This window comes from Rattus norvegicus, chromosome 19 (genome assembly GCF_036323735.1).
Source record: "Rattus norvegicus strain BN/NHsdMcwi chromosome 19, GRCr8, whole genome shotgun sequence".
In the NCBI taxonomy this organism is placed as follows: Eukaryota; Metazoa; Chordata; class Mammalia; order Rodentia; family Muridae; genus Rattus; species Rattus norvegicus.
Window position 1 is genome coordinate 55220148 of NC_086037.1, and position 27080 is coordinate 55247227.

At 43.7% G+C, this 27080-nt stretch overlaps 1 protein-coding gene across 9 annotated transcripts in view; it reads left to right on the forward strand.

Annotated features, from left to right (window-relative positions):
- Positions 1 to 27080, forward strand: part of Hydin (Hydin, axonemal central pair apparatus protein) — a 346279-nt gene that overhangs the window by 73766 nt on the left and 245433 nt on the right. For 8 of the 9 annotated variants that reach the window (XM_039098232.2, XM_039098235.2, XM_039098237.2 and 5 more), the window contains exons 8-9: positions 14061 to 14262; positions 22308 to 22491. In XM_039098232.2, coding sequence (XP_038954160.1) covers positions 14061 to 14262; positions 22308 to 22491 — 386 coding nt within the window. The remainder of the gene's footprint in view (positions 1 to 14060; positions 14263 to 22307; positions 22492 to 27080) is intronic. The other variant, XM_039098234.2, reaches the window with a different exon arrangement.

The window sequence follows — 27080 nt, forward strand, 5'->3', positions numbered from 1 at the left end:
AGAGAAATAGGAACCAATGCCAGGTGAGGTTGTTGTCCCCATAAAGGTGACATTAACCACTGGCAGAGTTGGGAATGGAGCTGTGGGCCTACTCAGCATTTTTAGAGTATTAATCTCTCGTTACAGAGGAGATATTTCAGTGTAGGAGCCAGACGTCGGTTGATAGGCTTTTCTCCCAAATGCAAGGTGATGGATGGATTATTATTAGATACATAAACATATCTAACAGTCATACTGCGGGTTCCTCACAGGGCAGCTTGCCGGTCAGTTGCTTGTTTTATTTTGTACTACTTTCTGAAGATATAAAGGAATTCGTTTTTATCCCCGTGAAGGCTAATAAAGGAATACTGGAAAGTAATACAGTGAGCCATTGAGGGCGATACACTTTGCAAGCGGAACGCCTAAATAACATCTGCCCCGAGCATCTACGCAAACCTGCCTGCATGAGTTCTCTTTGTACTGTGTGCCTATCAGAATTATGATATACCGTTATGATTAGAACATCTAAAGACATAGCTGTTTAAAAAAAAAAAGCAAATATTTAAAAATGGCTGAAGAGTCAAGGGAACCCTTCTCAGACCTTGACTTCCTTTCTCTAGTCCTTATTCCGTGGTTTAGGATAGGGATCTTTGGTTGTCAGGGATGTTTTATGGGAAAGATTCTCATGGCATTGGGTATAAGCATTTAAAGGGACAGTAGAGGACTTTACCCCAGGGATAGAGGGGGGCCCAGACAAGGTCTACCACTGAGCTGTATCTTCAGCCTAGAGAGCATTTCTTTTTTTTAAGTTTCTTTTTCTTTTTGAGATTATAATATAATTACATCATTTCCCAGTTTCCTTTCCTCTGTCCAAGCCTCCTGTATACCCACTTCTCTTGCTCTCTTTCAAATTCAAGGCCTTTTCCCCCTTTGTTTCTCTCTCTCTCTCTCTCTCTCTCTCTCTCTCTCTCTCTCTCTCTCTCTCTGTGTGTGTGTATGCATGTGTGTGTATGCATGTGTGTGTGTGTGTGTGTGTGTGTGCGTGCATGTCCTAAATATAACCAGCTCAGTCTGTATAATATTACTTGCATGTATGTTTTCAGGACTGACCATTGGTATTGGATATCTGGTTGGTGTTCTCCTCCCTGAGGAGGACTCTTTCTCCTGCTCTCAGCATTCCTTAGATGCCGGTAGTTCTTTGTGTAGGGTTGAGGCCTGGTGGTCTTTCCCCTGCCCATGGTAACATGTCTACTGTTATTCTAGTTCAACTCCCCTTTAGGAAGTCACGTGGGTGAGACTTTGTGTGTAGTTCTGATATTATTACAAAGCAACACAGTCTCACAGCAGATTCCCTAGCCTCTGGCTTTTACAGTCTTTCTGCCCGTCTTCCATGATGTTCCCTGACCCTTAGGTGTGGAAGTTGTTTTACAAATGTAGCCACTGGGACTGGACTCCTGTCTTTTGATTTGTCATGGTTTTGTGCAATGGTCTCCATCTCACCAAAAGAAGTTTCCTTAATGAGGCACGAGGACCTCATTGAATGGGGTTAGGGATTATGCTAGTCTGGTAAGCACCAGTTGTCTTCTACAAGATCTAAGGGTTTACTACTAGTCCTGAGTAGTTGGCTAGGTTACCAGTACCAACATGACTTCCCTCTTGTTGAGTAGCTCTTCAGTCTAATTAGAGAGCTGTGAGTTACCATTAATGTATGCATGCCACCACTTTACCCTGATGCTATGCTGGATATTATTGTGTTTCATAGACATCATAGCTAGGTAGGACTGTACCACAAAAGCTTGTCCTCAGGGAGGAGGCCTTCAGGCCTCTGGCCCCTGCAGCTGAAGTATATGGTGTCTTCAACAATAGGGACTAGCCTTCTACTTCTGGCGGGCAACTAAGGGCAATAGGGATAGTCTATAGTGTTTTGGGGACCACCCTGATCAATAACTCAAAAGGGGACTTTTGAGTGCCCTGGCGTTGGGGGTTTTCTTAGATTGTCTTTGGCTTTTGGAAGGGGTATTGTCAGCTCAGATGAGAGAATTTCACTTAAAAAATATATATAGTATGCTACTTCAGGTATATAATTAATTAATAATATGTTTCCTTATAAGTTTTTCATACATTCTTATTCTTTTCCTGTATATATCCCCCAATTCTTAATTAGATCTCCTTTTCCCATTTCCCATTTTCCATTTGTACCCTGCTATGTCCTCTCTATTTTTCCTCAACCATACCCTAACATGACAATGTTCTCTTCCTCCTCTTCCTCCTCCTCTTCCTTCTCCTCCTCTTCCTCTTCCTCCTTCTCTTCTTTTTCTTCTTCTTTCACTTTCCTGATTTCTGTAGTTACTCCTGAATATATATGTATATCTTAACGTTTGGAGTGACATATGATTCTTGTCTTTCTAGGTTTGAGTTATTTCTCTAATATCATCTTTTCTAGTTCTAGCCATTTACAGGGCTAAACTCCAGGGAAGGATTTGAGAGCTAGCTGGCATATCTTTAGCTCTTTCTGTCTCAGAGAGGAGTGGGTGTACAAACCCTGAGCGTGTTCAATGACTATTCCCAGGCAAAACCAGGGCTTGAAGCCAAAGTTCCCAGCATGCTCTAAGCTAGGCCCTGTTTACGTACCTGTACTGCCTCTGGTGTAGAACAGTGACAATTCTAGTCTCGTCACTGACGTGCTGGACTTATGGTTTGAGTTTGAAATTCCCGCCTAGGCTCCTGGTGCCCCGCTGGTTTTTGTAAAGGTTGTAGAACTGTTAGGAGATGGAGCTTCCCTAGAGCAAGGGAGACAGATCTTGAGGTTTTATGACCCAGCCTCACCTCCTGTCAGCTCTCTGATTCCTGACTATGGGAGTAATATGACCAGTTGTTTTGAGCTCCTGCTTCTATGCCTCCCTCACCATGTGGACTACATCCTCTCAAATTCTAAGTAAACCCTTCCTCACTTAAGTTATGTCCTGTCAGGTTTTCAGTCACAGTGATGAGTGAAGTAGCTCTCATAGCTGGTGAGCTCAGATGGCTCCATTTTAGCTTCATCAAGAAAGAGTGCTGATGAGGAATTTGGGCTGAGCAGTATGCATAGGACGGTGCTAAACTTGACTCTGTTGTGGCCGAGATATGAGCAGCATTCATCCATTCTTCCCGTCAGCTCATTCCCTTGAGATTCCACCCCTCCCTGCATACATTTTTATTTCACATACCCAAGTTCTGTTATCTCCAAGTTCTGAAGCTACAGGAAGGAATATATTGTGTACGTGGCGAGCTTCACATTTAGTTTTGGAAAATTAGTTTTGCTCATGTTTGGCTTTACTTGATTGACAGTAGTAAATCTGGAAAAATGTAATGTGACACCTTCCACGAAATTTTTTCCCCCTGGGATAGAATAAATGGTTTCTGCACTGCAGCACCCAACCTCAGAGACTGAAGCAGAGTGGGAACAGGGAATCCAAGGACACAGACATTGCAGGCATAGATGCGTACAGCCTCTGCATCCCCACAAGCATGCCAACACCTCTCTTCTGTGCCTCTTAGACAGCTAGGATGTGGAGGACCAATTAAAGGTTGCCTTTAGGCAAATGTACATCAAAACAAGTATCCTAACAGTTTGGGGACAAAAAGGAGAGCTATCACTCCCTCCTTGTCAGAGTTACTCTTCTATTGCTGTGATGAGACACCGTCACCAAGGCAATTTGTGAAAGAAAGCGTTTATTGGGGCTTACAGTTTCAGAGGGTGAGTCCATGACCATCATGGAGCATGGCAGCCAGCAGGCCAGAGGAATGATGCTGGAGTAGCAGCTGAGAACTCTCATCTTGAGGATAACCGGAAATGATGTGGGCTTTTGAAAATTCAAAGCCCACCCCCAGTGACACACTTCCTCCAACAAGGCCACACCTCCTAATCCTTCTCAAACTGTTCTACCAACCAGGAACCAAGCATTCAAATGACTTATAAGGGGTCATTCTCATTCAAAGCAACACATACCTCTCTCAGGCTCCCATAGGCTTGTGGCTATATCATAATGCAAAATACATTTAGTCTAACTTCAAAAATCCCCATAGTCTTTCACAACCTTAACACAGGTTAAAATGTCCAGTCTCTTCTGAGACTCAAAGCAATCTCTTAATTGCACCCCTCTGTAAAGCCAAAAACCAAATTACATACTTTCAACACACATTGACATGAACCACCCTTTGTCATTCCAAAATGGAGGAATGGGCCAAAGTAAGAAAATACTGGACCAAAACAAGACTTATACCCCAGCATGGAAAACTCCAAGTCCTGCAGCTCTGTCTGCCCCATGGTGAGGAATTTAGATGTCTCAGCCTCCCTGCCTTCTTGATTAGAATACAGTTCTCTCTTTTGGCCCATTTCCACTCCCTGTTTGCAACTCTCCTTGGCAGATATCCCACAACTCTGGCACCTCTAATCTTGGGGTCGCCAACACAACCCAGACTTCACTTTAACAGCTTCATACAATGACCTTCCATGAAGGAATTCCTCTGCCAGACACCTGACCTAAGTGATTCTCCTTAACTACAGAGGATTGATTCTACCATCCATTTGCACATGTGTCCTTTATGTTTCCAAAGCCAAAAACTCTAAAACCAAGTTCAGCTGCTTGCTTAGGATGGAGCTTGACCCCCTCCTTGAATTACGTTCCTATAAAGCTTTCCTTTGTCTCATATGATTACCTTTGTTTTAAGAGCATAAAATTGCATAGGTCTGTCTTTTCTACTCATTGGACACCTAGCTGGCTAGGGTCTTGCCCTGAGGATCCACTCCTTTTATTACATTTTTCATCAGGCCTTTCTCTGAACTATTCATCTCTTTCAGCACAAGACTTGAATCCAGCATTCAATTTTATGGTGTAGTTTTTTTTTCTCCTTAAACTACATTTGTATTTCTTTTTGCCCCACTTGCTCTTTTAACTGCAGACTTGAATAAAAATGATTATTAACAACCATTCAACAGAGTCAATATTAGGCTGTCTTGAAATTTCTGCCAACAAAATTTGTCCACTAGTTTTCAATTTTGCCTCAGACACAATTTTTAGGACAAAGACAGAAAGCAGCCACAAGCATGACAAGATGGTCTCTAGGCTGGCTGCTAAGTCCTCTTCTCAAACTTCTTGAACCAAGCCTTGATAATTCACATTGCTCTCAGCACTATCTTCTTCCAAGCTTCTACAAGCATGGACTGTTAATCCCTGCTTATAGTGTTCATCCACAGTTCTAGTGCAAAGTCTTCCACAATCTTTCAAAGAACAGCATGGTCAGACCCGTCACAGTAATATCCCACTCCCTGGTACCACCTCTGTCATTATTACTTTTCTATTGATGTGTTAAGACTTTGGGACTAATACGACTTATAGAAGGAAGAGTTTAGTGGGGGCTTACAGTTTGAGATGGACGGAGACCATGAGCTTCATGGTGGACGTATGGCAGCCAGCAGGCAGTTGCTGGAGTAGCAGCTGAGAGCTCACATCTCGAGTCACAAGCATGAGGCACGGAGAGCTAACTGGAAATGGTATGAGCAAGTGTTTTAAACCACGAAGCCTTCCTTCTCCCAGTGACACACCTCCTCCAACAAGGACACACCTCCTAATCCCTCAAAACAGTTCCATCAACTGGGGACTAAGCATTTAAATATATGAGCATATGGTGCCTATTCTCAATCAACCACCACACTCCGCTTCTATGGATCTGATGAATTTTGAAAAGTAGCAGCAAAAAAAAAATGGTTCTTGGAAAAAGATATAGAGTTATTGTATTTCTGGCCAGGTACATTTTTGCAGTGAGCAAACCGACCTGATCACTCATTTATGGGATCTGTGGGTTGGCGTGAGATAGGCCCTTCAGTCTTTTATCCTTTGATCATTTTTTTAGTACCGCAAAACACCTCAAATAGCCACAGAAGCAGAACAAGTAAAGCCATGTTATATAATACATATTAGATTTAACTCACCTCAACATGTTTCCGCACAAGTTTCTTTGAAGGGCTCTATTTTTTAATTGTACAATTAAAATATAAATTTGAAGCCACCTTGTTGCCTTTTCTAACCTAATGTCCACATCCTGTGTAGGGGACTTTATGTTATTCCTAGAGGTTTGCATTATTCCAAATGATGTGTTATACTGTCACTCCATCTTTAAATGTCACAGCTTATGATACATACCATCCTCCTCCTCAACTTATTCACTCAGTGATATGATTTACAGATTTAAATGTACCTGTACACACTTCATATAGTATATTATGTGATTTTTAATTGTGCGTGTATATGTGTGCATGTATATTGAGGCCCGAAGTCAATGCTGGGTGTCTGTCTATTATGATCCATATTATTAATGAGACAGGGTCTCGCACTGACCCTAGAGGCACTACTTGCCTAGACTGGCTAGCCAGTAAGCGCTGGGGATCTGCCTGTCTCTGCACCTCCATTGCTAAGGTTACTGGCGCACACCACCATGCTCGGCTTCTCCATGGATCCTGAACTTAGGATCTCATGGTTACACAACGAGCACTTTACTGCATGAGCCAGCTCCCTAGACCCAAAAGTGCCATATGCTATCTATTCTGCTGCAGGATATTTAGGCCCTCCCTGATTTTAATGTTACTGCAGACAATGCTGCCCTGAGCATCCTTGTACAAAGTCCTACAGATGAATGAGATTTTCTTTCTGAACAAATACCGACAGGTACAGTTGCTAGGTTACAAAGACATTTTATATGAAGTTTTCCTGGTTAGTAAATTGACTGAAGCAACTGTACCAGTTTATATTTTCCTCAGCAATACACGAGAAGTTTTGTTTTCCACATCTTTACCAATATAGTACCAAAAGGGTACTGTCAAACTGTTTAATTTCTGTTAACGTGCTTGATTATGGGATGGCAGCTCAGTTTACATTCATTGTATTATTGGGCTGCACAGCAGTTTTACATGTTTATTGTAAGCCCTACAATAATAATAATAATAATAATAATAATAATAATAATAGTAATTCTTCACTAAAGATTTTAAATGGGTAATATAGTCATATGCTTTAAAACGAAACATTGCAAGGGTATATATTTATAATCCCTGCTTTCATATGTTTTCATTCACCCAGCCCACTATGATTTTATTAGTTTCTTGAACAGTTTTTATGCAAATACATGCAAATGTGAATGCAAGGCATCTTACTTCTGCACACACAGAGTATAAAGCACAATAAAAATTGTTCTGCACAGTTTTTCCATCTAATCGTCACCCGTAGATCCTCCCCCGAGGCTGTGTGCATTTTATACACACTCTGAGCTCTGCTTCCAGAGGGACAGTGTTCTGACCCGTAAGTCACGCTCTCACTCTGTGCTTACTAAGAACAACACCATATTAACCCCCAGCTCAGCTCAGGACACACTCCCAGGAGTAAGAAACAGAGCCAACAGTATGGCAGTTTTGGTTGAATTTTGATCCACCTTGCCAAACTCATGCCAGGAGTAGAGAAGGGCAGACCATTTCTTGTTCCCTTCCCCTCCGACAAATTGCATTTTCAAACAGTTTTTACTTTTAATCAATTTAGTGTCTATATTTGTTCTTTGAGGGTCCTAATATAAGCACATTTTATTTGTGTCTTTTATTAGAGCAAATGTGTGCACATTTTCAGTATACACAGCATCTTTATTATTTCCAGCTTTGCAACCTTATCCTAATCTATTGAACTGTAGTCTTGATTTTTCAAGATGTGTTTGCTTCCTTTTAGTAGTCAGATTTCTCACACAACGTATTTTGATCATATTCCGTTTCTTCTCTATCTTCTCTCAGACCCATTCTCTTCCCTACCCACCCACCTTTGTGTCCTCTTAAAACAAAAACCATCGACCGCAGCTTGCACTACCTGTGTGCTCAGGCATGTGTTGTCACTTACCAGCGTGTGTTAGTTCTACTAGGGACCTTACCCTTACTGTAGACTGACTCTCCTTCCCTGGCAGCCATCAATTACCCAGGGTTCCCTGCCTACCTCCCCTCCAGCCTAGGATGTCGTCACTGCATTCGTCCCACCACCTCTGGTCTTACACTCTTTCTGCCCTCTCTCCAGCAGTAATTCCGGAGCCTCGGGACAAGGAGGCAGTATGATACAGACGTCCCATTTAGGGCCAAGAATTCCTCAGTCTTTTATTTATTCTTTGGCCAGTTGTAGGTCTCTGTGTTAATTACCAACGACTAAAAAGAAGCTTCTTTGGGGAGGAATGAGAGGTGCACAGATCAATAGGTATAACATCAATTAAGTAATTAGAAGTCGATTTAATACTGTAATAGTATAATGACAGTAGTAGGTTCCTACTGGGGCCTATGACCTATGTAGCCACACTTTCTTTTATATTCAGATACACTCCATCTGCATTTGCATAACCAGCAAAGATTTTTCTGTTCTGTAGGATGCCTCTTCACTCAAACGATGGTGTCTTTGCTATAGAGAAGCTTTGTGGTTTCATGAGACTCTGTTTATATTTCTCTTCTTTACTCCTGTGCTCCTAGGTCCTGTTCAGAAAGCCTTTCCTGTGCTAGTGAGTTCAAACCTACTCCCTACTCTGTCCTCCATCAGATCCAGGGCTTCTGGCTTTACAGACTTTTTAAAATGTGTTTTCGATTTTGCAAATTTGTTTCCGGCATCAATGAAGGATGTATCATTTCTTCCTTTGTTTCACTATACCTTTAAACCAAATGTAGACATGCTTTTGTTAGGAAGCAAAGAGCATTAGAAAAGGACCAGGAAATGAAAGACACTCTGCCTTTAAAGGAAAGCACACAATCCTGGCGGGGAACTCTTCCTTCAACTGAAGTTAGGAAAGCTGGAGGCTGAAGAACTGAATCATTAAAGTGCGGAAGGAAACCCAGGTTAGACTGGGCCAGTTTAGCACTCAAGTATCTTTGAAAGGTTAAAAACAAAACAATGACATTTTCAGACAAAAATTTAAAAACTGAAAAAATTCTATATACTTCCTCATCATATTTTCCCTTGGTAAGGCTAAAGATTGCATTCTGTCATTTTTAAATTGTCGCTGTTTCAGTTAACACATCAGGTATAACTCTATTTTTTAAAAAATATATATTATTATTTATTCACATTACATCCCAATCACACCCCTTTCCATCGCTTCTCTCCTCCCTTTCCTACCCTTACAAGTCCCTCCCTCCATTACCCCCTCCCTTTCACTGAGGAGAAGGATTCGTCCCCCTTGGGTACCACCTCACCCTGGGACATCCAGTCACAGATCACCTAAGCACATCCTCTCCCACTGAGGCCCAGCTAGGGACTCCTGTGAGAGGAAGGGAATCCAAAGGCAGGTAACCGTCAGACAGGCTCCACTCCAACTGTTAAGAATTGTTAAAATGAAGACCAAGCTACACATCTACTATAAATGCATAGGGGCCTAGAGCCAGTCTTTGCATGCTCTTTGCTTGGTGGTTCAGTCTCTGTGAGCCTCCATGGTCCTAAGTCTGTAGGTCTTCTTGTGGTGTCCTTGACCTCTCCAAGCTTGCTCAGTCCTATCCCCCACAAGACTCCCCGAGCTCCACCTGATGTTTGGCTGTGGGTCTCTAAATCTGCTTCCGTCCGCTGTTGGATGAAGCCTCTCAAGAGATGGTTATGCTAGGCTCCTGTCTGCAAGCATAGCAGAAAATCATTAATAGTGTCAGGGATTGGTTCTCTTACATGGGATGTGTTAATGAAAGACCCTCAGACAGAGGAGACTCTCACTCCAGTCCTAAGGACACTACCACCCCAAAAACGCACGGGACTCAGTCTTGATGTAAAGAGGTTTACTTTGGGATAGCAATGCATTGGGGCTCAACACAGTCCTCACGCAGGAGGGATATGAAGAGCCTCGAACAACAGAAATGTACAGCTTAAATAGTCATTTAAGATTATACAGTTTCATTAGCTCAGCTATTTCGGTGCCAAGGATAACTAGGCAGATGTTTCTCATCCTGGAATTCCTGGGATAAGGCCGTAACCACATCAATGTAGCTATCTCAGTACCAAGGACCTCTGACTTGATATATGTTTTCTTATCCTTGGGTTCCCAGGACAAGGACCAAGGATATTTGACTTGGCAGATGTTTCTCTCCTGGAGTTCCTAGGACAAGGCTATAGCTATGTCAGCACAGCTGCATTCAGTACCAAGGACATCTCACTTCTATAGTGGTCAGTCAGCTTCCCAGAGATGTTTCCTGTCTTGTAATTGCCCTGCAGTAAATATGTTCTAGACCCTCTGTTCTTATTGTCCGGCAGCTTCCTAGAGAGTGGGTGGGAATGTGCTTTCTGTACTTTCTGGTCTGTTGTCTAACATCTAGGGGCTAAGCAAGGGCCAGCTTAAAAGATTCTCATTCTTAAGAAATGGCTGCACTAATATCAAACGGGGATCTTTCATTTCGAGTTGGGCTGGTCATTGTCCGGTCATTCCTTCTATCTCTGCTCCATTTTTATCCCTGTGCATGTTATAGGCAGGACACATTTTGGGTTGAAGGTTTTGTGAGTGGATCTATTCTTAAAGGCAATGTCTTGTCTTTCTCTGCTTTCAGGATTTTGTCTCCAGTTTCCTGTGGTTTTGTTGTAATATATTTAGGTGTTCATTTCCTCTAGTCTACCCCATTTTAATTCTCCTGGGTTTTTGTACTATCAAATGTTGTCCCTAATTCCAGGAAACTCTTAGCCATCATCTCTTGAAATATCGCCTTGGCTGGTTGTGACCATTTCCATCCCGAGGTCCTCAAGAGTCCCCTATACTCATGTTATTTTCTCACATTGCCTAGAATATTTTATATTTTATGTGAACTAATTTTCATTTCACTGATTTCTTTCATAAAAACAGAAATTCTCTTATGGATATCCTTTAAAGATTCTTAGCCTCCTTCTCTGTCATTTTGTTTTAATTTTAGGCCATTTTATTTTATTTTTGTAAGTCCTAGAGTATGAATATTCTCCACATTTTAGATTCTTTCTTAGTCTCCTGTTCTCTGGAGACAGCTTTAACACCGTCCATTGGTTTTTATGAACAGGCTAAGTGTGATGGTGCCTGGTGTCTGTTCTTGGCAAGCCCACTTCTGTTGTTCACATCATGAAGCTTCAGTTCTTTGAAGGCCTCATTGTATTTGACTGTATCCTGTTGGAAATTTTTAAATTTTGTACATAGTAGTTCTCAACCTATGGCAGATACAACCCCTTTGGGAGTCAAACATCTCTTTTCCAAGAAATGTCCTAAGACCACCGGAAAACATAGATATTTACATTATAATTCATAACAGTAGCAAAATTACAGATATGAAGTAGCAACAATATAACTTTATGGGGGGGGAGGGTTCCTCACCACAACTTGAGGCACTGTATTAAAAGGAAGGTTGAGAACCACTGGTCTAAAAGAGAATGAGTTCTTTCTCTGCTTTATCCCAGGTTGGAATCAGCAGGTGACATAAACTCGAAGCTTTCTGTAAGGTGTGGGCGACTTCAGCAAGACAATCTGACAGTAAACCGTGGAGACGGAGGGCCATCTCCATTCTGTTCACCCTCATTTGGAGGTGTAGTTCTCTTAGTATCAGATTTTATAGGAGAGGTCTGTTGCAGTAACCTCTCCAATCCAAATAAGCCCATGCAAAGAAAACACAACTTAATTAACATGAATTCAAGCTCGCTCCTAGATTGGGCAGATTTACTACTGCACTACTCTATTCCCTAGCTATGAGCTCCCTTATAACTTGCAGTTTCTCCAGGCCACAAGCTACAGCTCCATCTTCCTTCCACCTCTTCCGTTGACCCCCTCTCCCTCCTCTCTGCACTCCCAATTCTTCAGCTCCACTCCCCTTCCCCCTGCCCAATCACTGGCTCTTGTCTTTATTTTACAAGTTAAAATGGGCAGAAGATTCTGATGAAGTCACCAGAGTCCTGAGTACACAACTAAGCAGCTCTTCACCCGGAAGCAGAATTAGCATCAAAATACAAACAGGGCAATCCACAACAGAGGTCTTCATTTTACCTTGTCTACTAACTCTTAAACGGAGCTCAGTGTCATCCACACTTAAGATATGCAAATGAGAACAGTGTGTTTTCACCAATTAAATTTCACTCCCCAGAAAGTCTGAACTTTTTTCTGAAGGATGTCCCTGGAAACATTGGCAATTCTTACCTCTAAATTACAGGCCTGGGCTTTTGTCAGGGAGAGTGAGACATTTTAGTTTCTTTGTGCATGCTTTTATAGTGCTTAATATTTGGTTATCCGTCTATCAATCTGTGTCATCTATTTATTGGTCTTCATCTATCTAGCTGTCTGTCTGTCTGTCTTCTGTCTACCTACCTACCTATGTATCTATCTATCCATTTATCTATCTAGAATCTTTAAACTTTAGACTCAAAGGTTTGGTGTTTGCTTTTTCTTCACGCTGTGATAAAAGTTAAAGGGAACCTGGGAAATCTTATCCACTTGGCTAGGGCTATGAACAGGAACACAGACATGTAGATTAGTGTTTAAAAATGGGGAAGAATGACGTATTTGACCTTTAAAATCTAAATTACCGCTAAATTGCAGCCAGGTCCGGATTACCTGAGGATAAGAGCGGCTGGTCCCACCTGGTTCCTCTCGCAGCTGCCTGAGAGCATCCCACCCCAGAAGCAGCTTCTCGGAGCGCGGGTTATTGATTTACTAAGGTGGCAATCGGCTCATATGCTACTGTTAATAACTATGGAACTTTGGCTGAAAACGAAGGGCGAATTATCATGCTTTTATAATTCTAGTTCAAACTTGTTCAGCACAGATCCACAAAGTGTGCACTGTACTTAAATATACCCTTTCTCTTTTTAAATTTACTTCATGTGTGTGCATTTTCTGCATGCATGCCTTGTGCTGTGTGCATGTCTGCTACCCTCAGAGGCCAAAGTGAGGAGTCACGCTCCCTGTACCTGGAGCTACAGATGGTTGGGAGCCACTATGTGGGCAGTAGGAATCAAACCTAGGTCCTCTGGAAAGGCACCCAGTGCTTTTTATCTCCTCAGTTATCTCTTCAGTCCCTTTTCTGTTTTAACATTAGAGTGAGACACTCACTGTAGCCCTGAAGAGTCATCAAGACTATAGTTCTCGGGTTTGCATCTCCTTGAATGCCCAGTGACCTCACACACGTAGAGTCAAGATAACTGTGAGTCTGCAATAGTCTATGACTGTAGTTTTGCCAAGAGCAGATGATCCTGATATTCTTTTTAAAATTAACTCATGGTTTTGGTTTTGCTTTCTTCCATGTATCTGCTACCCGGGCATAGTATCGTGTGCGCTGCTGTCATTGTTGTTTGAATATGTGATTCTGGTTTTAAACTTACTGAATCTGAACCTAAATTCCCTGGTAATGAGCAGCTCTTCCCAAGTATGCTTGACTGGATCTTTTTAGAACGAGACACTAACTAGATCAGGCTGGAACTAAAGACAAGGCTGGTGTTTGCAATTCTGAAGTGTGTGGTGGTCCTGGCCTGGCTGAAAGCCCGAAGAGTATTTGTGAAGAAAAAATATCTATCCGCATAGAGCCTTTCATAACAATTCATATTTTATGTGGCTTATATATTTTTAAAAGTGACCAAAGAAGATAGTTTAATTTCCAGTAATCTTAACAAAGGGTGATAATTACGTTTTCTGATCATGCCTGACTCTGGATTGGTGGCCTGGGGGCATATAAATGATAAAATGGTTGGTCCACATTCCCTAATCTCATCTTGATTTTTTTAAAGGCCAGAAATATCATCCTAGAATTAGTCTTTCATGTGTGTGTGCATTGTGTATGTACATGCCTGTGCGGGCCAGGGATCACTGTCAGGTGCATTCCTCAATCTACCTTGTTTTGTGAGACAAGGTCACCTTTGTCTAGATGAGCTGGCCAGTGAGCCCTCAGGAATCCACTGGTCTCCTCCTCACCAACACTGGAACTCTGGGCGCATGCTTGGGGTTCTGAGAAGTCGATCTCAGATCTTCAGGCCTGCGTGGGAAGTACTTTATCAAGTGAGCCTTCTCCCCATCCGAGGATAAATCTTAAAGCGTGTTTCTACCTTGTTAATTTCTAGGGGAAATGGTCTTTGTGTGTCTCTATGGAGCTGCCATAGACGTGAATATAAGACTAGACAAAAATTCTTTGATCATGGAGAGAACCTACATATCGCTGTCCAACCAACGGTCTATCACCATCCACAACCGCACTAATATAATTGCCCATTTCCAGTGGAAGGTGTTTGCTACCCAAGAAGAAGAGGACAAAGAAAAACATAGGTAATGGTGGGGTAAATCCAGTTAATGTGGTGGGGAGGGACGGGGAGTAGCATTTTTATAATGCATTCTTTTTTTCATAATTTATTTTTTTAATTCACATTACATTCCAATCTCAGTCCTCCCCCCTTCCAGTCCTGCTCCTACAAATCCCTCCCCCCATACTCCTTCCCTTTCTCCTCAGAGAAGGGGACAACCTCTTTGAGTAGCACCCCATGCTGGACCATCCAGTCTCAGCGGGGTGCTAGATACACCCTCTCCCATTGAAGCCCAGCTGAGCAGTCCTGGTAAGGAAAGGGGATCCAATTCTTAACCATCGCAAACAAGTCTAACCTGAGACTCTGGCTCTAGGGCAGGGTGCCCTTTGGGAGCTTGGAAACATCAAACCCTGTAGATGCTCAGTCAAACTTAACCTGGCTACAGGATAGCAATATTTAAAAATTTAATCGGCTTTAAAATATGTCATTCTTTGCAGTTTTTAAAGTGCTAATATACTTGTGTGTATTCCTTTTCTCAGCCCTAAGTTTATCAGCTCCCCAAGTTTAGTGAGCCCCCCAATCCCGCCATCGATGTCCCCCCCTCTGTGTGTGTGTGTGTGTGTGTGTGTGTGTGTGTGCATATGTGTGTGTAAAGATGTTTCTAGAAAATAGGAAGGATGATGGAATAGACAAGTTTAAATGTACTGATTTTTATATTCTTGGTTTCCACAACACTGCCTAGTCTCTCTGGACCATGTAATTTAATAACGATTTCTTAGCGGGATATTTAATAATCTGCTTTTTTCTTTTTCTTTTTCTTTTTCTTTTCTTTTTTTTTTTTTAAATGATACTTCAGATAGCAGCAGAGCCTAGAAAAATGTAAAACCAGCTGTCTTTTAGCTTCCGGCCTAATGGTTCTATTCTGGATGTTTCTTTTCATTGGCCCCATCCTGGCCTGTCTAGAGCTGTGTTTTCACTTTCTGTCCCCCAGACCTCTCTAAATGAACACTTCTCTTGCTGTCATTTCCTTTTGCATGAAAGGTCAGCCCTGGGAAGCCTCAAAGCTTTGTTTAAAACCACATTAGTGTGGAATAAAACTAAAAGTCTCAGGTCCCCGGACAACGGGCAGAAGTCCCCCAGAGCACTGTCCCTAATTGAATCAGAAGGATCCAGGACAGTGGCGGACACAGTGGGCAGAAGCTCGGCTGTCCAGGCGATGAGCCTCAATCACAGGATCACCACTGTGCAGGGAAAAGCTTTCCTGCCTACAAACCTCACCGGACCTCGTGGTTTAGAAATGCTAATGAGGCACTTTTTATCTTTAATTATTAATATTTTATAAGTGTATGAAACATAATGAAACCCATTCATGTGTACAGTTAATAAGTGCTAATAAAAATGGCAGACGTTTTAAAAGGAAACGTAGCATTTAAAAGTGCAGAGGGAATGGTGTCTCCCTTGCTCCACCTGCCCAGATTCTGCAGCTTGGCGATGAAGGCCAAGGAGCAACGGGCAAGGCCCAAGCTCGGTGAAAGGGGAGTCTGGCAGTTCCTCCATAGCTGCTCTTCATGGTGGACCCTTTCGGAGAGGAGGAGAAAATGCAGCTTTAACTTCAAACTTGTCTCCCTGTGCCTGGCTGTAGGAATGGTGCAGTACTAGTACCAATGTCCAAAAAGTATCCAGAAGTTAATTCTAACAGTTAAAGTTAAAAAGAAGGAGAAGAGGAGGGAGAGGAGGAAGAGGAGGAGGAAGAGGAGGAAGGAAGGAAGGAAGGAAGGAAGGAAGGAAGGAAGGGAGGGAGGAAGGAAGGAAGGAAGGAAACTGCAGGTATGGAAGGTGCTAGACTATCCAGAATAGGACTTCACACCCAAGTCTGTCTCTGTGTCACTTCCCCTGACACCTATATCCTTAGCTTTTTAATATATTTTTTTCTTTTTTTCGGATCTGGGGACCGAACCCAGGGCCTTGCGCTTGCTAGGCAAGCGCTCTACCACTGAGCTAAATCCCCAACCCCAATATTTTTTAACCTGTTTTATTATTATGTTTGTTTGGCTGGCTGGTTGGGAAGTTGTTTTTCTGTTTTGTTTTGTTTTTTGTTTTGAGACAAGACCTCATGTATCCCAGGCTGGCCTCAAACTCACTATGTAGTCAAGGATAGCCTCATCCTCCTGCCTCTCATAGCAGGGTTGTCTGGTTTGTTAAGTTCTGGGGGAATTCAACTTATGAATGTGTCTGTGTGTCTGCGTGTGTGTGTGAGTGTGTGTGTATCTGTATATATGTATGGGCATGTGTGTGTCGTCTGTGTGCATGCATGCATTTGTGTTTGTGTGTGTATGTGTGTATGTTCATGTATGTGTCTATGTGCATGTGTGTATGTGTGTCTCTGTGTATGCGTGTGGGCATGTATGTGTCTGTGTGTGTGCATGCATTTGTGTGTGTATGTATGTGTGCATGTGTGTGTGAATGTGTATGTCTCTGTATATATGTGTCCATGTATCCGCAGAAACCAGAGGTTGATGGTGGCCATCTTTCCCAATCACCCCATAACTTAACTTTTTACAACAGGTTTGGCTGGGCTGACCAGCAATCCCCAGGGATTCTCCTATTTCCACATCCGCAGTGCTAGAATTATTGGCATGCATCCTCTCCTGGCTATTTCCATAGGTTCTGTGGAAATGGACTCTAGACCTCATGTGTGTATGGCAAGCACTGTGTCAACTGAGCCGTCTCCCTACCCCCAATCCCACCCTTCCATGCATATGTAGTGTATAGAACAAGTTTTCTTATAGCATTTGTATCCCACACATGTATGCAGTGAACTTCGCTCATACTCACCCTCTATGGATCTTACGTTTTCCCACCCCCACCCCACCCCACCCCCCACAACATCCCAGTAGTGGCCATTTTAGTTTCAGGTCCTTTGGATTTTTTTCCCTTGTCTAGGGTCCACATATGAGAGAAGATGCACAATGCTCGTGTTTGTGGGGTGGAATATTTCATTTTCCGGTCCCATCCATGCTCCTGAAGTTGTCATAATTGCCTTCTTCTTGATGGCTGAATGGGGCTCTACTGTGCTCACACCATCACATCCGTCCTTCTCATCCATCCACACTACTTCTGGCCAGAGGAGACAGTCAGCACTCAATAATCCTGTCTGTGTATCCCAGTAATCACAGCCCTAGTAGAGGTCTCATTTAAGGCCATGCCTCTCTTTTAAACACAGAAGTAGAGAAGTGGCTTTCGATCTCTGAATAGGATTGTCTTTGGGTGACATATATCAATGTAACTCACATTTCCCTCAAGTAGATTGATTTACCCAAGTAAAGAGCCTACTGAATGCCACCCCGCCTTCTTCCCCTCCTCTTGTAAGCACCAGATGCCAGAAGCCAGAGTTGGGAAGTGGAATAAACTCTACTATGCCCAATGGCCTTCTTCCTTTTCCCTTTCTTGTTCTTTAATGCATCCTTCAACTTTCATATTATTCCCCCCTTGGATTCTTGTCCCTGAAATAATGGCCAACAGATCCCCATTCTCTCCCAAACCAGGCCAGCTCAGAGCTCTGTGTGCCTTCTGAGCAGTGAGTGTGGATAGTGGTACTTTGTGCAATGGTCGTGGTTCTCTTTGTTGCACATTCTTGGGCTATGTCCAAGCCACACATGAGTAGCACACAGAGCAGATATCTGCATCCCCTCCCCTCCAAAACCATAGTAAGATCATTAACCAGCAGTACAAGGCCCCTCTTGTATACTCTAGCGAGGCCTGTGCAGTGCCTCTGACGATCCTTTAAACACAGGCTGTTCCTGCTCCCAGTGAGCACAGCCCCTTCTTGGTCGCCTCCCATTCCCCCATCCGCATCTCTCGTTTAAACTGTAGGGCAGCAGTTCTCAGCCTGTGGGTCATGACCCACCCGGGGATTACACATCAGATATGCTGTGTCATATCAGATATCTACAGTATGACTCATAACAGTAACAAACTTACACCTATGAAGTAGCAACTAAATAATTTTGTGGTTGGGGGTCACCATAACACGGGGAACTGTATTAAAGGGTCGAAGCATGGGGAAGGTTGAGAACCACTGTTACAGAGAGAAAAGTTGACCTTATTCCTAAGCTTGGCATGAAAAGAACCTGTCTTTAGTTGGAGACACATTTCCAAAGGCTAAAACTTCCCTTTTTCAGCATCCCAAGGACCTAAGACATATGTGAGAGTTATTTTATCCTGGGGCATCCATCTATGAGCACAGAAGCTTGTCCAGGTCTCTATGCTAGCACTGCTAACAAATGGTCTCCATTCCCCTTCCATTCATCCTAGTATCTCAGCCATAAAACCTTGGTGAGCCAAGATGGGCCGTCTCTTTTCCCAGTAGAGGAATTTCAGCTCCAAGAAATAGTTTATCATTTCTTTTCTGGGAAGGACGACCTTGCTCTCTGCACATCTTACTGTGTTGGAACTTTGAGATAAGTAAGTGTCTGGGCGTAGAAACATGGAGCTATTCCCAGGCCCCAGGTTCTGAACATGAAGATACCCCTCCTCTGGGTAGAAGTTCCATTAAGATTGTTCTTCTAAAAAGAGAAAAAAGGCACCCTTCCCCTCCCAAAAAACCTTTATAATTTTAAATTAAGGACCCTTATAAAAATCATCCTTTTGTTCTATTTCTTGATGTTTTCTTTGGAGCTATAAAAACACTAATCTCTTCAGAAGAGGTTGTATCCATCCTTCCTTCCTTCCTTCCTTCCTTCCTTCCTCCCTCCCTCCCTCCCTCCCTCCCTTCCTTCCTTCCTTTTCCTTCCTTCCTTCCTTCCTTCCTTCCTTCCTTCCTTCCTTCCTTCCTTCCTCAGCTGTGTCCAGACAAATGCATTCCATGAGAGTCTATCAAACTTGTTCTCCTTACATCCTCTGTATTCAGAGGCTCAATGTGGGCTTTTATGGATTTTTTGCCCCCAACGCCCCTGGCAGGGTCACGGTCATTGTTTCAAGAGCAGGTGCCTCTAATTCTAAATTTGCTCAAGACCCCACAGCATCCCCAGTGGACAGCCCACACCGTGGTTGGCACATTTATTTCATGACATTCAGGTGCAGGAAATGGCACATCTCTCTAGTTAATTCAATCTTAATTGATATTTGAGCCTGCCACCTGGGTTACTGTAATAAGTTTGATTTCAGTTATGTTTGGAAGCTCTTCTCTGGTGTGATACCAAAAAAAAAAAAAAACCCTCTAAAGACTTAAATGGCTTCCAACAAACAGACAGGAGCCTTTAGGTCTCTGTTTATCATATCACAGAGTCAACCATTGTCTAGGGTCACACGGTCCACTCGCAGGTGACGATGGCCCCATTGGCTCCATTTATTCTGTTCCTGTTATAGGTGGGCAGGCAGACATGGAAGTGCTTCTCCCAGCTCTGAGGGCCATGGGACTTTTCGTCCCTTCAACATCCAACACTATTAGTCACATGCCTCACCATAACAGAATAGCTGACAAAATTAACTCTTCTGGCTTACAACTCAAGGGTCCAGTCCATCGTGACAGGGTAGTCACAGAAACAGAAGTGTGAGGCAGCTGGGTCCATTGTATCCAGTCAGGAGGCAAATAGTGACTATTTCTTGGGTTCCTCTTACTTTTCCCTTTACTTCAGTCCAGGACCCCACCCCATGGACTAGTGCCACTTCCCGAAGGCCAGGGGTTAGCAGCCACTGTGGGTTATAATTTCACTTGTAAAATGGGTAAAAGTCTCATATTCACAGAAAAACAAGGATAACCTTTAAAAAATGCTTTCTTGTGAGACACCTCCTCATCTATAAAACCAAATCGCCTCTGAGGCAAGACACTCCTATTATCAATAAGACATGACGCTGAAGCCACAGGTAGACATGTAGCATCCTGTCGGCATCAGTGTGACTCGGGGTTGTCACAATGTGACTCTCAGCATTGCCTCCAATTCCTCCTCAAGGACAGAGAGAAGCACATCTGGATTGGCTTTCTGCCTTTTTTCTGGCTGTTACTGATCCAGAGTCCCATAGAAAAGGAGAAGTATATGGGGATTTTTTTTTCCATTTTCCAGTGGGAGAGCTGAGCTCATTATCTCGTTCCGATCATCAGCATCATCCTCACCAACACAAAACACTGTATCAGGCCTCTTACATCCCATACCCCACCCCTGCAGACTCTCCTGGACACCTTTATGCACATCTGGTCTCATGAGTATATGTCCTTTCAGAAAACAGGCATTCCGATGGCTAGATGTGATACTCTGCACTCCCTCTTCTCCTTCTGTACTAGACTGTGTGTCAGGCCTCCTGGTATTTTGTGTGTATCTACCTTGTGTGTATCTAACCAGGCTGCCACAACCCTTCCTTTCCCCAGTGCCTCTTCTGGTGACGAAGCCCCAGTGTTTGCATGTTAGGCAACCGTGGAGAAATCTTTTATGCTCAACCTGAGAACTGATTCACACAGCATTTCTAACTCAACCTGTTTTTTTAATGTACAGGAAACATGTAAAAATATAAAAAATAGTTAAAAAAAAAAACTACAGGGTTGGGGATTTAGCTCAGTGGTAGAGCGCTTGCCTAGCAAGCGCAAGGCCCTGGGTTCGGTCCCCAGCTCCGAAAAAAAGAAAAGAAAAAAAAAAACTACACCAGTCATTAAGATAAAGCCACTTTCAATCTTGTGACCTAGAGACAAACCTAAGGAATATTTTAGTATCTGTAAATGCATTCCTTTGCAAAATAAATATACTTTCCCCCTGTTTTACCTCTTTTTTTTTAAAAAAATAAAAAGGCAGGTTTCTCCGTACAGAATATTTTGTAACTTGATTCTTTATCTTCATAAAACCTCACTAAGAAGACTGGAGAGATGTCGCCGGGGTTAAATGGCCTCACTCCTCTCGCAGAGGACAAGGTCCAGTTCTCAGAATCCACATGGCAGTTCACTGCTATCTGTAACCCTAGTTCCAGGGTGTCTGAGGCCATTACATATAATTTACCCACTTTACTCCCCCATACTTTAAAGAAGATTACTGTAACTCCATCTCTGTTTCCCTCTGCGATTGTTTTAGGATTTATTACTGCAAGTGGAGTTCCCTGTTCCAGGTTGTATGAGTTACTTTTCTATTGCTGCAATAAAACACCACAAACAAAGCAACTTACTAAACAAAAAAGGTTTAATTGGCTCATAGTTCCATAGTTCATGATGGTGGGTCAAAGGCACAGGGGAGGGGGGCAGGAAGAGCTGAGCGTCACAGCTCACACTACAAGCAGGAGGCAGAGAGCACACTGGGAACCACATGAGTCTTTTGAAACCACAAATCCTGCCCCCCAGTGGTGTGCCTCCTCCAACAAGGCCACGCCTCCTAATCCTTCCCGAACAGTCTCACCAGCCAGGGACCAACTCTTCAAATAGTGTGTCTGTGGGGGCCGGTCTCATTCAAACCACCACACAAATGATTTGCAGATTGTCAGCCTTCCAGATAGCTGCCAACCTATAGAATAAAACTGGGTTCCTTTCTTTCCAAGCTGATATGGCCAGTGGCATAGGGGGAGTAGTTCTGGTTACCTTGCATGCTGTTTCCTACTTCCTAGAAGCAGAACCAGGACCTGGATCTCCTTTAAGAACCGTCTTTTAGATTAGAAACTCTGTTCCCATCAACTCTATTCTATGGAACAAGTATTAGAGGAGCCAGGCAGCTCCCAGAGTCCTGGAGCTAGGAAATAGATCGTAAAATCAGTATCTAAGCCTGGCCCTTGGCAGTTCCACATTCTATTCCCTAGACAACCAATAGCCAGGAAAGGATTAAAGCAAGGCAGGTTTAACAGGAACAAAATCATCCTTACTGCGTGAGAGGCAGGGCAGATGCTAAATAATTTAAAAATAAGCCTAGAAAACACAATTACCTAAAAGGAAATATTTGTCCAGATACATGCTGGAAAGAAAATCCCAGAGGACTTCTGGAAGGAGGTGACAAAAGATCATGAAACTCTGAAAGTTCTGAGAAGGTAAAACAAGGTCACCTGCTCATGCGGGGAGGACCCAGAGTCCCACAGTGACCCCCCACATTTCCGCATTTTCTTTAGGGTCTGTGATGATCTCCACAGGGAGGAAAAGCAGGAAACCAGCATGATACTTGAAGACTGCATCTTGGATCCCTCGCTCCGAGAACGCCTGTCCATTATCTCCCGTACGTTTGAGAACCAGAGGAAGCTGGTTCAAGGAAACAGCATGCTCTTTCTGGATCACATTTTCACGATAGATCCCCTGGTGAGCACCTGAGTAACAGCCAAATAGCTGGTGAACACAGGTGGGGGTGCAGGGCTGGGGGTGTGGGGATGGGGGTGCAGGGCTGGGGATACAAGGCTGGGACAGTAAGGGGCTGGGGGTGTAGGGTGTGGGGGCAGGGCTAGGAGGAATACAGGGCTGGGGGTGTGCAAGGTTGGAAGCTCCCTGGGTTTGGGGGTGCAGGGCTGGAGGTGCAGGGCTAAAGGTACATGACTGGGGGTTGCAGGGCTGAGAAGTTGTAGAACTGGGATGGGGGAGGTTCTGCAGGTATGGAGGGCAGCAGGGCTGGGGTGCCGGCTGCTTCAGCTAGATTCTTCACCCTGGGACTGACATAGCAATTCCTGAGGCCCAGGGCCACGACTGTTGTGAGACACTGCATGAAGGTGGACAGCAAGAATGTCCAGTAGGTCACACTTTCTGTGCAGCTGTCCCCACTTCCTCGGGGTTGCTCAGGCCGTGTCCTTTGTGTTTGTCATCTTATAAGAACCCTGAAAGATAGAGTGAAAACCCCAATATACAAATAAAGAAATGAGCGTGTAAGTCTCCTCGCTGCTTAGGCCAAGCAGCTGGTGTCCACCGTTGTAGATTTAGCCCTGATCGGTCTGACTGGAGCAGGATGTGTCAGTCTTAGCAGCTTTGCTGTTGCAGATGTGTGCTTCTTCGTCCGGTGTGTTTGTGTATAACGCTTGCTCCCACGATCACCAAGGCTGTCTCCAGACTCTTCTAGCACTTTGCCGGAAGTAAAAGGCTAGGTGGGAAATGAAGTTGGAGACATAGGTTGAGGCTGAACCTTCTGTCACGTTGGAAAGTTCTCCAAGGCCCAGAACAACAAAGGGGTCTCCAGGCATTCATTGTGAGGATGAGGCCACCAAGAGATTATGTCAGGATGAGAAGCAAAATTAGAAATAGACATGGGAAAGGCCAGGAATGGATGGCTGGGCCAAGCAAGCAAGCAGCTGAGCTGGGTGAGAAGAACCAGCAGCCAGCTGAGGCAAGGTCAGACCTACCGCGGTCCCCAGGGCCCAGTGTTCTTCCAGCTAGCAGTGGAGAGCCAGCTTCACTCTCGTGAGTATGTGAAAGTGAACAACAGTGGGATTGGAAGTGTGTGGGTGACAGGAGGTGGTTCCCACCATGGGAAAGTCCTATCCTTCCCCTGGCTTCCTTGCCTAAGCCGGAGCTAGGGCCTGTTAAGATGTGCGTGCTTTCGAATGGTGGTGAGGTGCTGAGTTGGCATTCCCACCACAGGGCATCTTCTTGCCCTTGGGAAGAAACCCATTTTGTGGTAATGCACGAAAGTGGTACTCTTCAAGTAAATACAACAATATGTTTATATTATGTCGAAAATAATACCATGATGAAACTCTGAAAAAGTCACTTACATGGCCTTTGTGGAACCCATGATGCCTTTTGCCTTTTCCATACACAGGTTGAGTTTCTTCTCATTGAAGTTTTCATTGGTAGGCTCTTGAGAACTTTTTTTACAAATGACCATGAAGACATGGAACCCCAGCAGTGTCTTCCTCCAGTAACTCTGACCAGACACGGTAGATTGTTTTAACATATAGTTATTAACACACATTACTTGTACATATTAATGGATTTCACTATGGTGTGACGTCATACCCATCATGCTTCAGTCGTATCTACTCCCCTAAGTCCCTCTCGCCTTCACTGATAATCATTCCTACCACGGTCACAGCACCTTTCGGGTTTTCCTGCTTTGCACATATGAGAAAACACACATGGTTACTTGTCTTTCTCTCTTACTTCACTTAACCTGGTGACCCGTAGTTCTGTCCATTTTCATATAAAGAACATGATTTTACTGTTCTTTATGGATGACTAATACTCTACTATGTGTATATACCACATTTCCTCTGTGTGTTCATCTGCAGATGGGTACCTAGACTGATCCCATGCCTTAGGTATGATGACCAGTGTTTAATAGACATGGATATGCGGGCTTCTTTTGTGTGTGATGACTTCATTTCCTTGAGGTAATGGCACACGTGGGTGTATGGTAATTCTCTTCTTTTTATATTTTTAAGTATGGACCATCTTGTTGTCTGTCTATAGTGGTTATATTAATTTACATTCTTGAGGCAAGTTACGTATTGATCCTAAATCTCCTGCTTGATGATCTGATCATTCTGTATGCCATGCATGTCATATGTAGTGCTTGTAACGTAATCTTTAAATTACTTTTAAAGTGATTTTCTGAGAAACTCCTGCCAGCTCTCCAGCTCCGTGGCACGTGGATCTCTTCCTGTAGAGATTCTGGCTTTCTGAGGCTGGTGAATGAGTTATGATAATCTCAGCTGAGAGCTTTAGAAAGGATTCACGGAAGAAGGGATTGGAACTGGACATTGGAGAAAGCCTAAGGTTTAATTAAGAGGAAAAGGAAGAGTGTTCCCAGCTAGAGAAATCATGGAAGCCGGGGTGAGAGAGCATTCCGTTCACAGTTGGCTGAATTATGGTGAACGGAACAGGGTGTCTGCTTGGGGAGGTAAGAAGAGGTAAGGTGGCCTATCATGTTCAGCCTACAGCTCCTTGTCACCCACTGTGGTTTTCTGGAGACACTGGAGATCTGAGAGAATGGCAATGTGTGTCCTTTGCAAAAGCAGTGCTGGAGTCAAACAAATTTGGAGGAACCATGTGGAAAGAGAAGAGACTTGTCCAAGTGGCAGAGTTCACAGCTCTTTCCCATCTTTTCCCAGATCCCTCCCACTGAACACCCACTGGGGCTGACATTCTGAAGGTCCCAGTTTCTCCGGTGCTGATGAGGATCTAAGACACATTACAGGAGAGCAGTGTACACAAAGGGAGTTGGAAAGTTTACCCTGATAGCCATGTGTGGCTTGAATTGGAGGAGGGTGGATAGCAGGAGAGGTGGGTGGTCCAGGTCAGGGGTGGATGGTGATGAAAGACAAGGGGCAGAGTAAACATGTCTGCAGCTAAGAGCAGGGTGATTTCATGAGGGTAATAATGACCTGGAACGGTCCAATGGCAGATGGGAGGCACAGTCAAAAGGAAGGCACAACATGCTTTTGATTGGTCATTGAGATTGAGACACCACAAGGGTCAGAAATCTCACTGGAGTACCTGGCCCAATACTAAATGGACAGATGGACAGATGAACGGATGGATGAATGAATGAATGGATGGATGATGGATTGATGGATGGATAGTGAGTTTGGCATGTCAAATTTGATGTTACTACAGATGTCTAGGAAGCTTCAGAAATATGGAACTAAAATTGGTGCTGGAAGGGATTCAAAGAATTCAGGATGAGAAGAAAGATTTGTGAGGCTGCTGTAGAGGTCTTGATCAAAGATGCCGGGATCTCAGTGTGAGGAGACGAAGAGAAGACCCACTGAGAGCTTTCTCTATACCCAGCGCGCCTGGTCCTGCCCCGCTGTCTACTGAACTTCTCTGAACACTGCTCACCTCTCAGCTCTCCTGTATCACATGGCTGCCGCTTGCTTGCTGAAGGCTTAGCTGCACATTGGTGATTAGCTTTTTCCTGTGATTTGACCCCATTAAAAGAGCTTCTTGCTCTAAGTCAATCCTGCAGCAGAAGCAGAAAAGATTAAGAGCAAGCCATGGTACCAGCTGAACTAATAACCGATCTCATCTGCATTCTACCCAATAACCAAAATGAACGGTCATCAGCAGAGGTCTAGGCACCACCCTCCCTCCCTTTCGATGGGCTGGCTGCTGTGCCTCTGATCGTGGAGGAAGGAGAGCTCATTCAAGGGAGGTAAATATAAAGGAAAGACAAAAACAACAAACAGGCAACAAAAATTTAACAAACCTCCTAATACCTTGGGGTCTGAATAGAAATAAGAAATATTTTGTCAGGTCTACAGCTGTACAGCTTCATCCTTCAAGCACATCAGCTAAGATTGAAGTTTTGCTTAGTCCTGCAGATGGGCTGAGTGCCTGCATACCGAGTGTTTTATGAGAACATTGTTCCAGTTTCATAGGCTCTTCCCATTTAAAGCAAGGAGAGTCAAGATCAGGAAATCAATCCTGTCCCTAAATTGCCCAAAGGTGGTGATGGGTTTGAATTTAAATCTCATTTTATTGATATTATCCTAGGAGGAGCTATTTGGCTCAATCCTGGAGAAATGAAAGGCCCCAGACACTATAGTAGCAAGTTCTTACTGTTCCAACACCCTCTCTCCATTTGGCCCTTCGGCGGTTTTATGAGAACGCCCACAAAGGCTCGTGTTTGGATACTTGGTCCACAGTTAGTAGAACTAGGAAGAATTAGGAAGTGTGGTCTTAGTGACAGAGGTGTGGCATTGTGGGTGGGCTCTGAGGTTTCAAAAGACTCTTGTCATTCCCAGTGAACTGTCTGCCTCCTGCTGGTGGTTCAAGATGTGAGCTTTCAGTGTTCCGTCTGCCATACCTTTGCTCCACCATTATGAGCACCAGCCCTCTGTCACTAGTCAAATCAAATGTTTTCTTTCATAAGTTGCTTCAATCAGGACATTCTGTCACAGCAATAGAAAAGTAACTAAGACAGGCCCCATGTCTTAGCAAACTTCCTTCTCACATCCATTCTT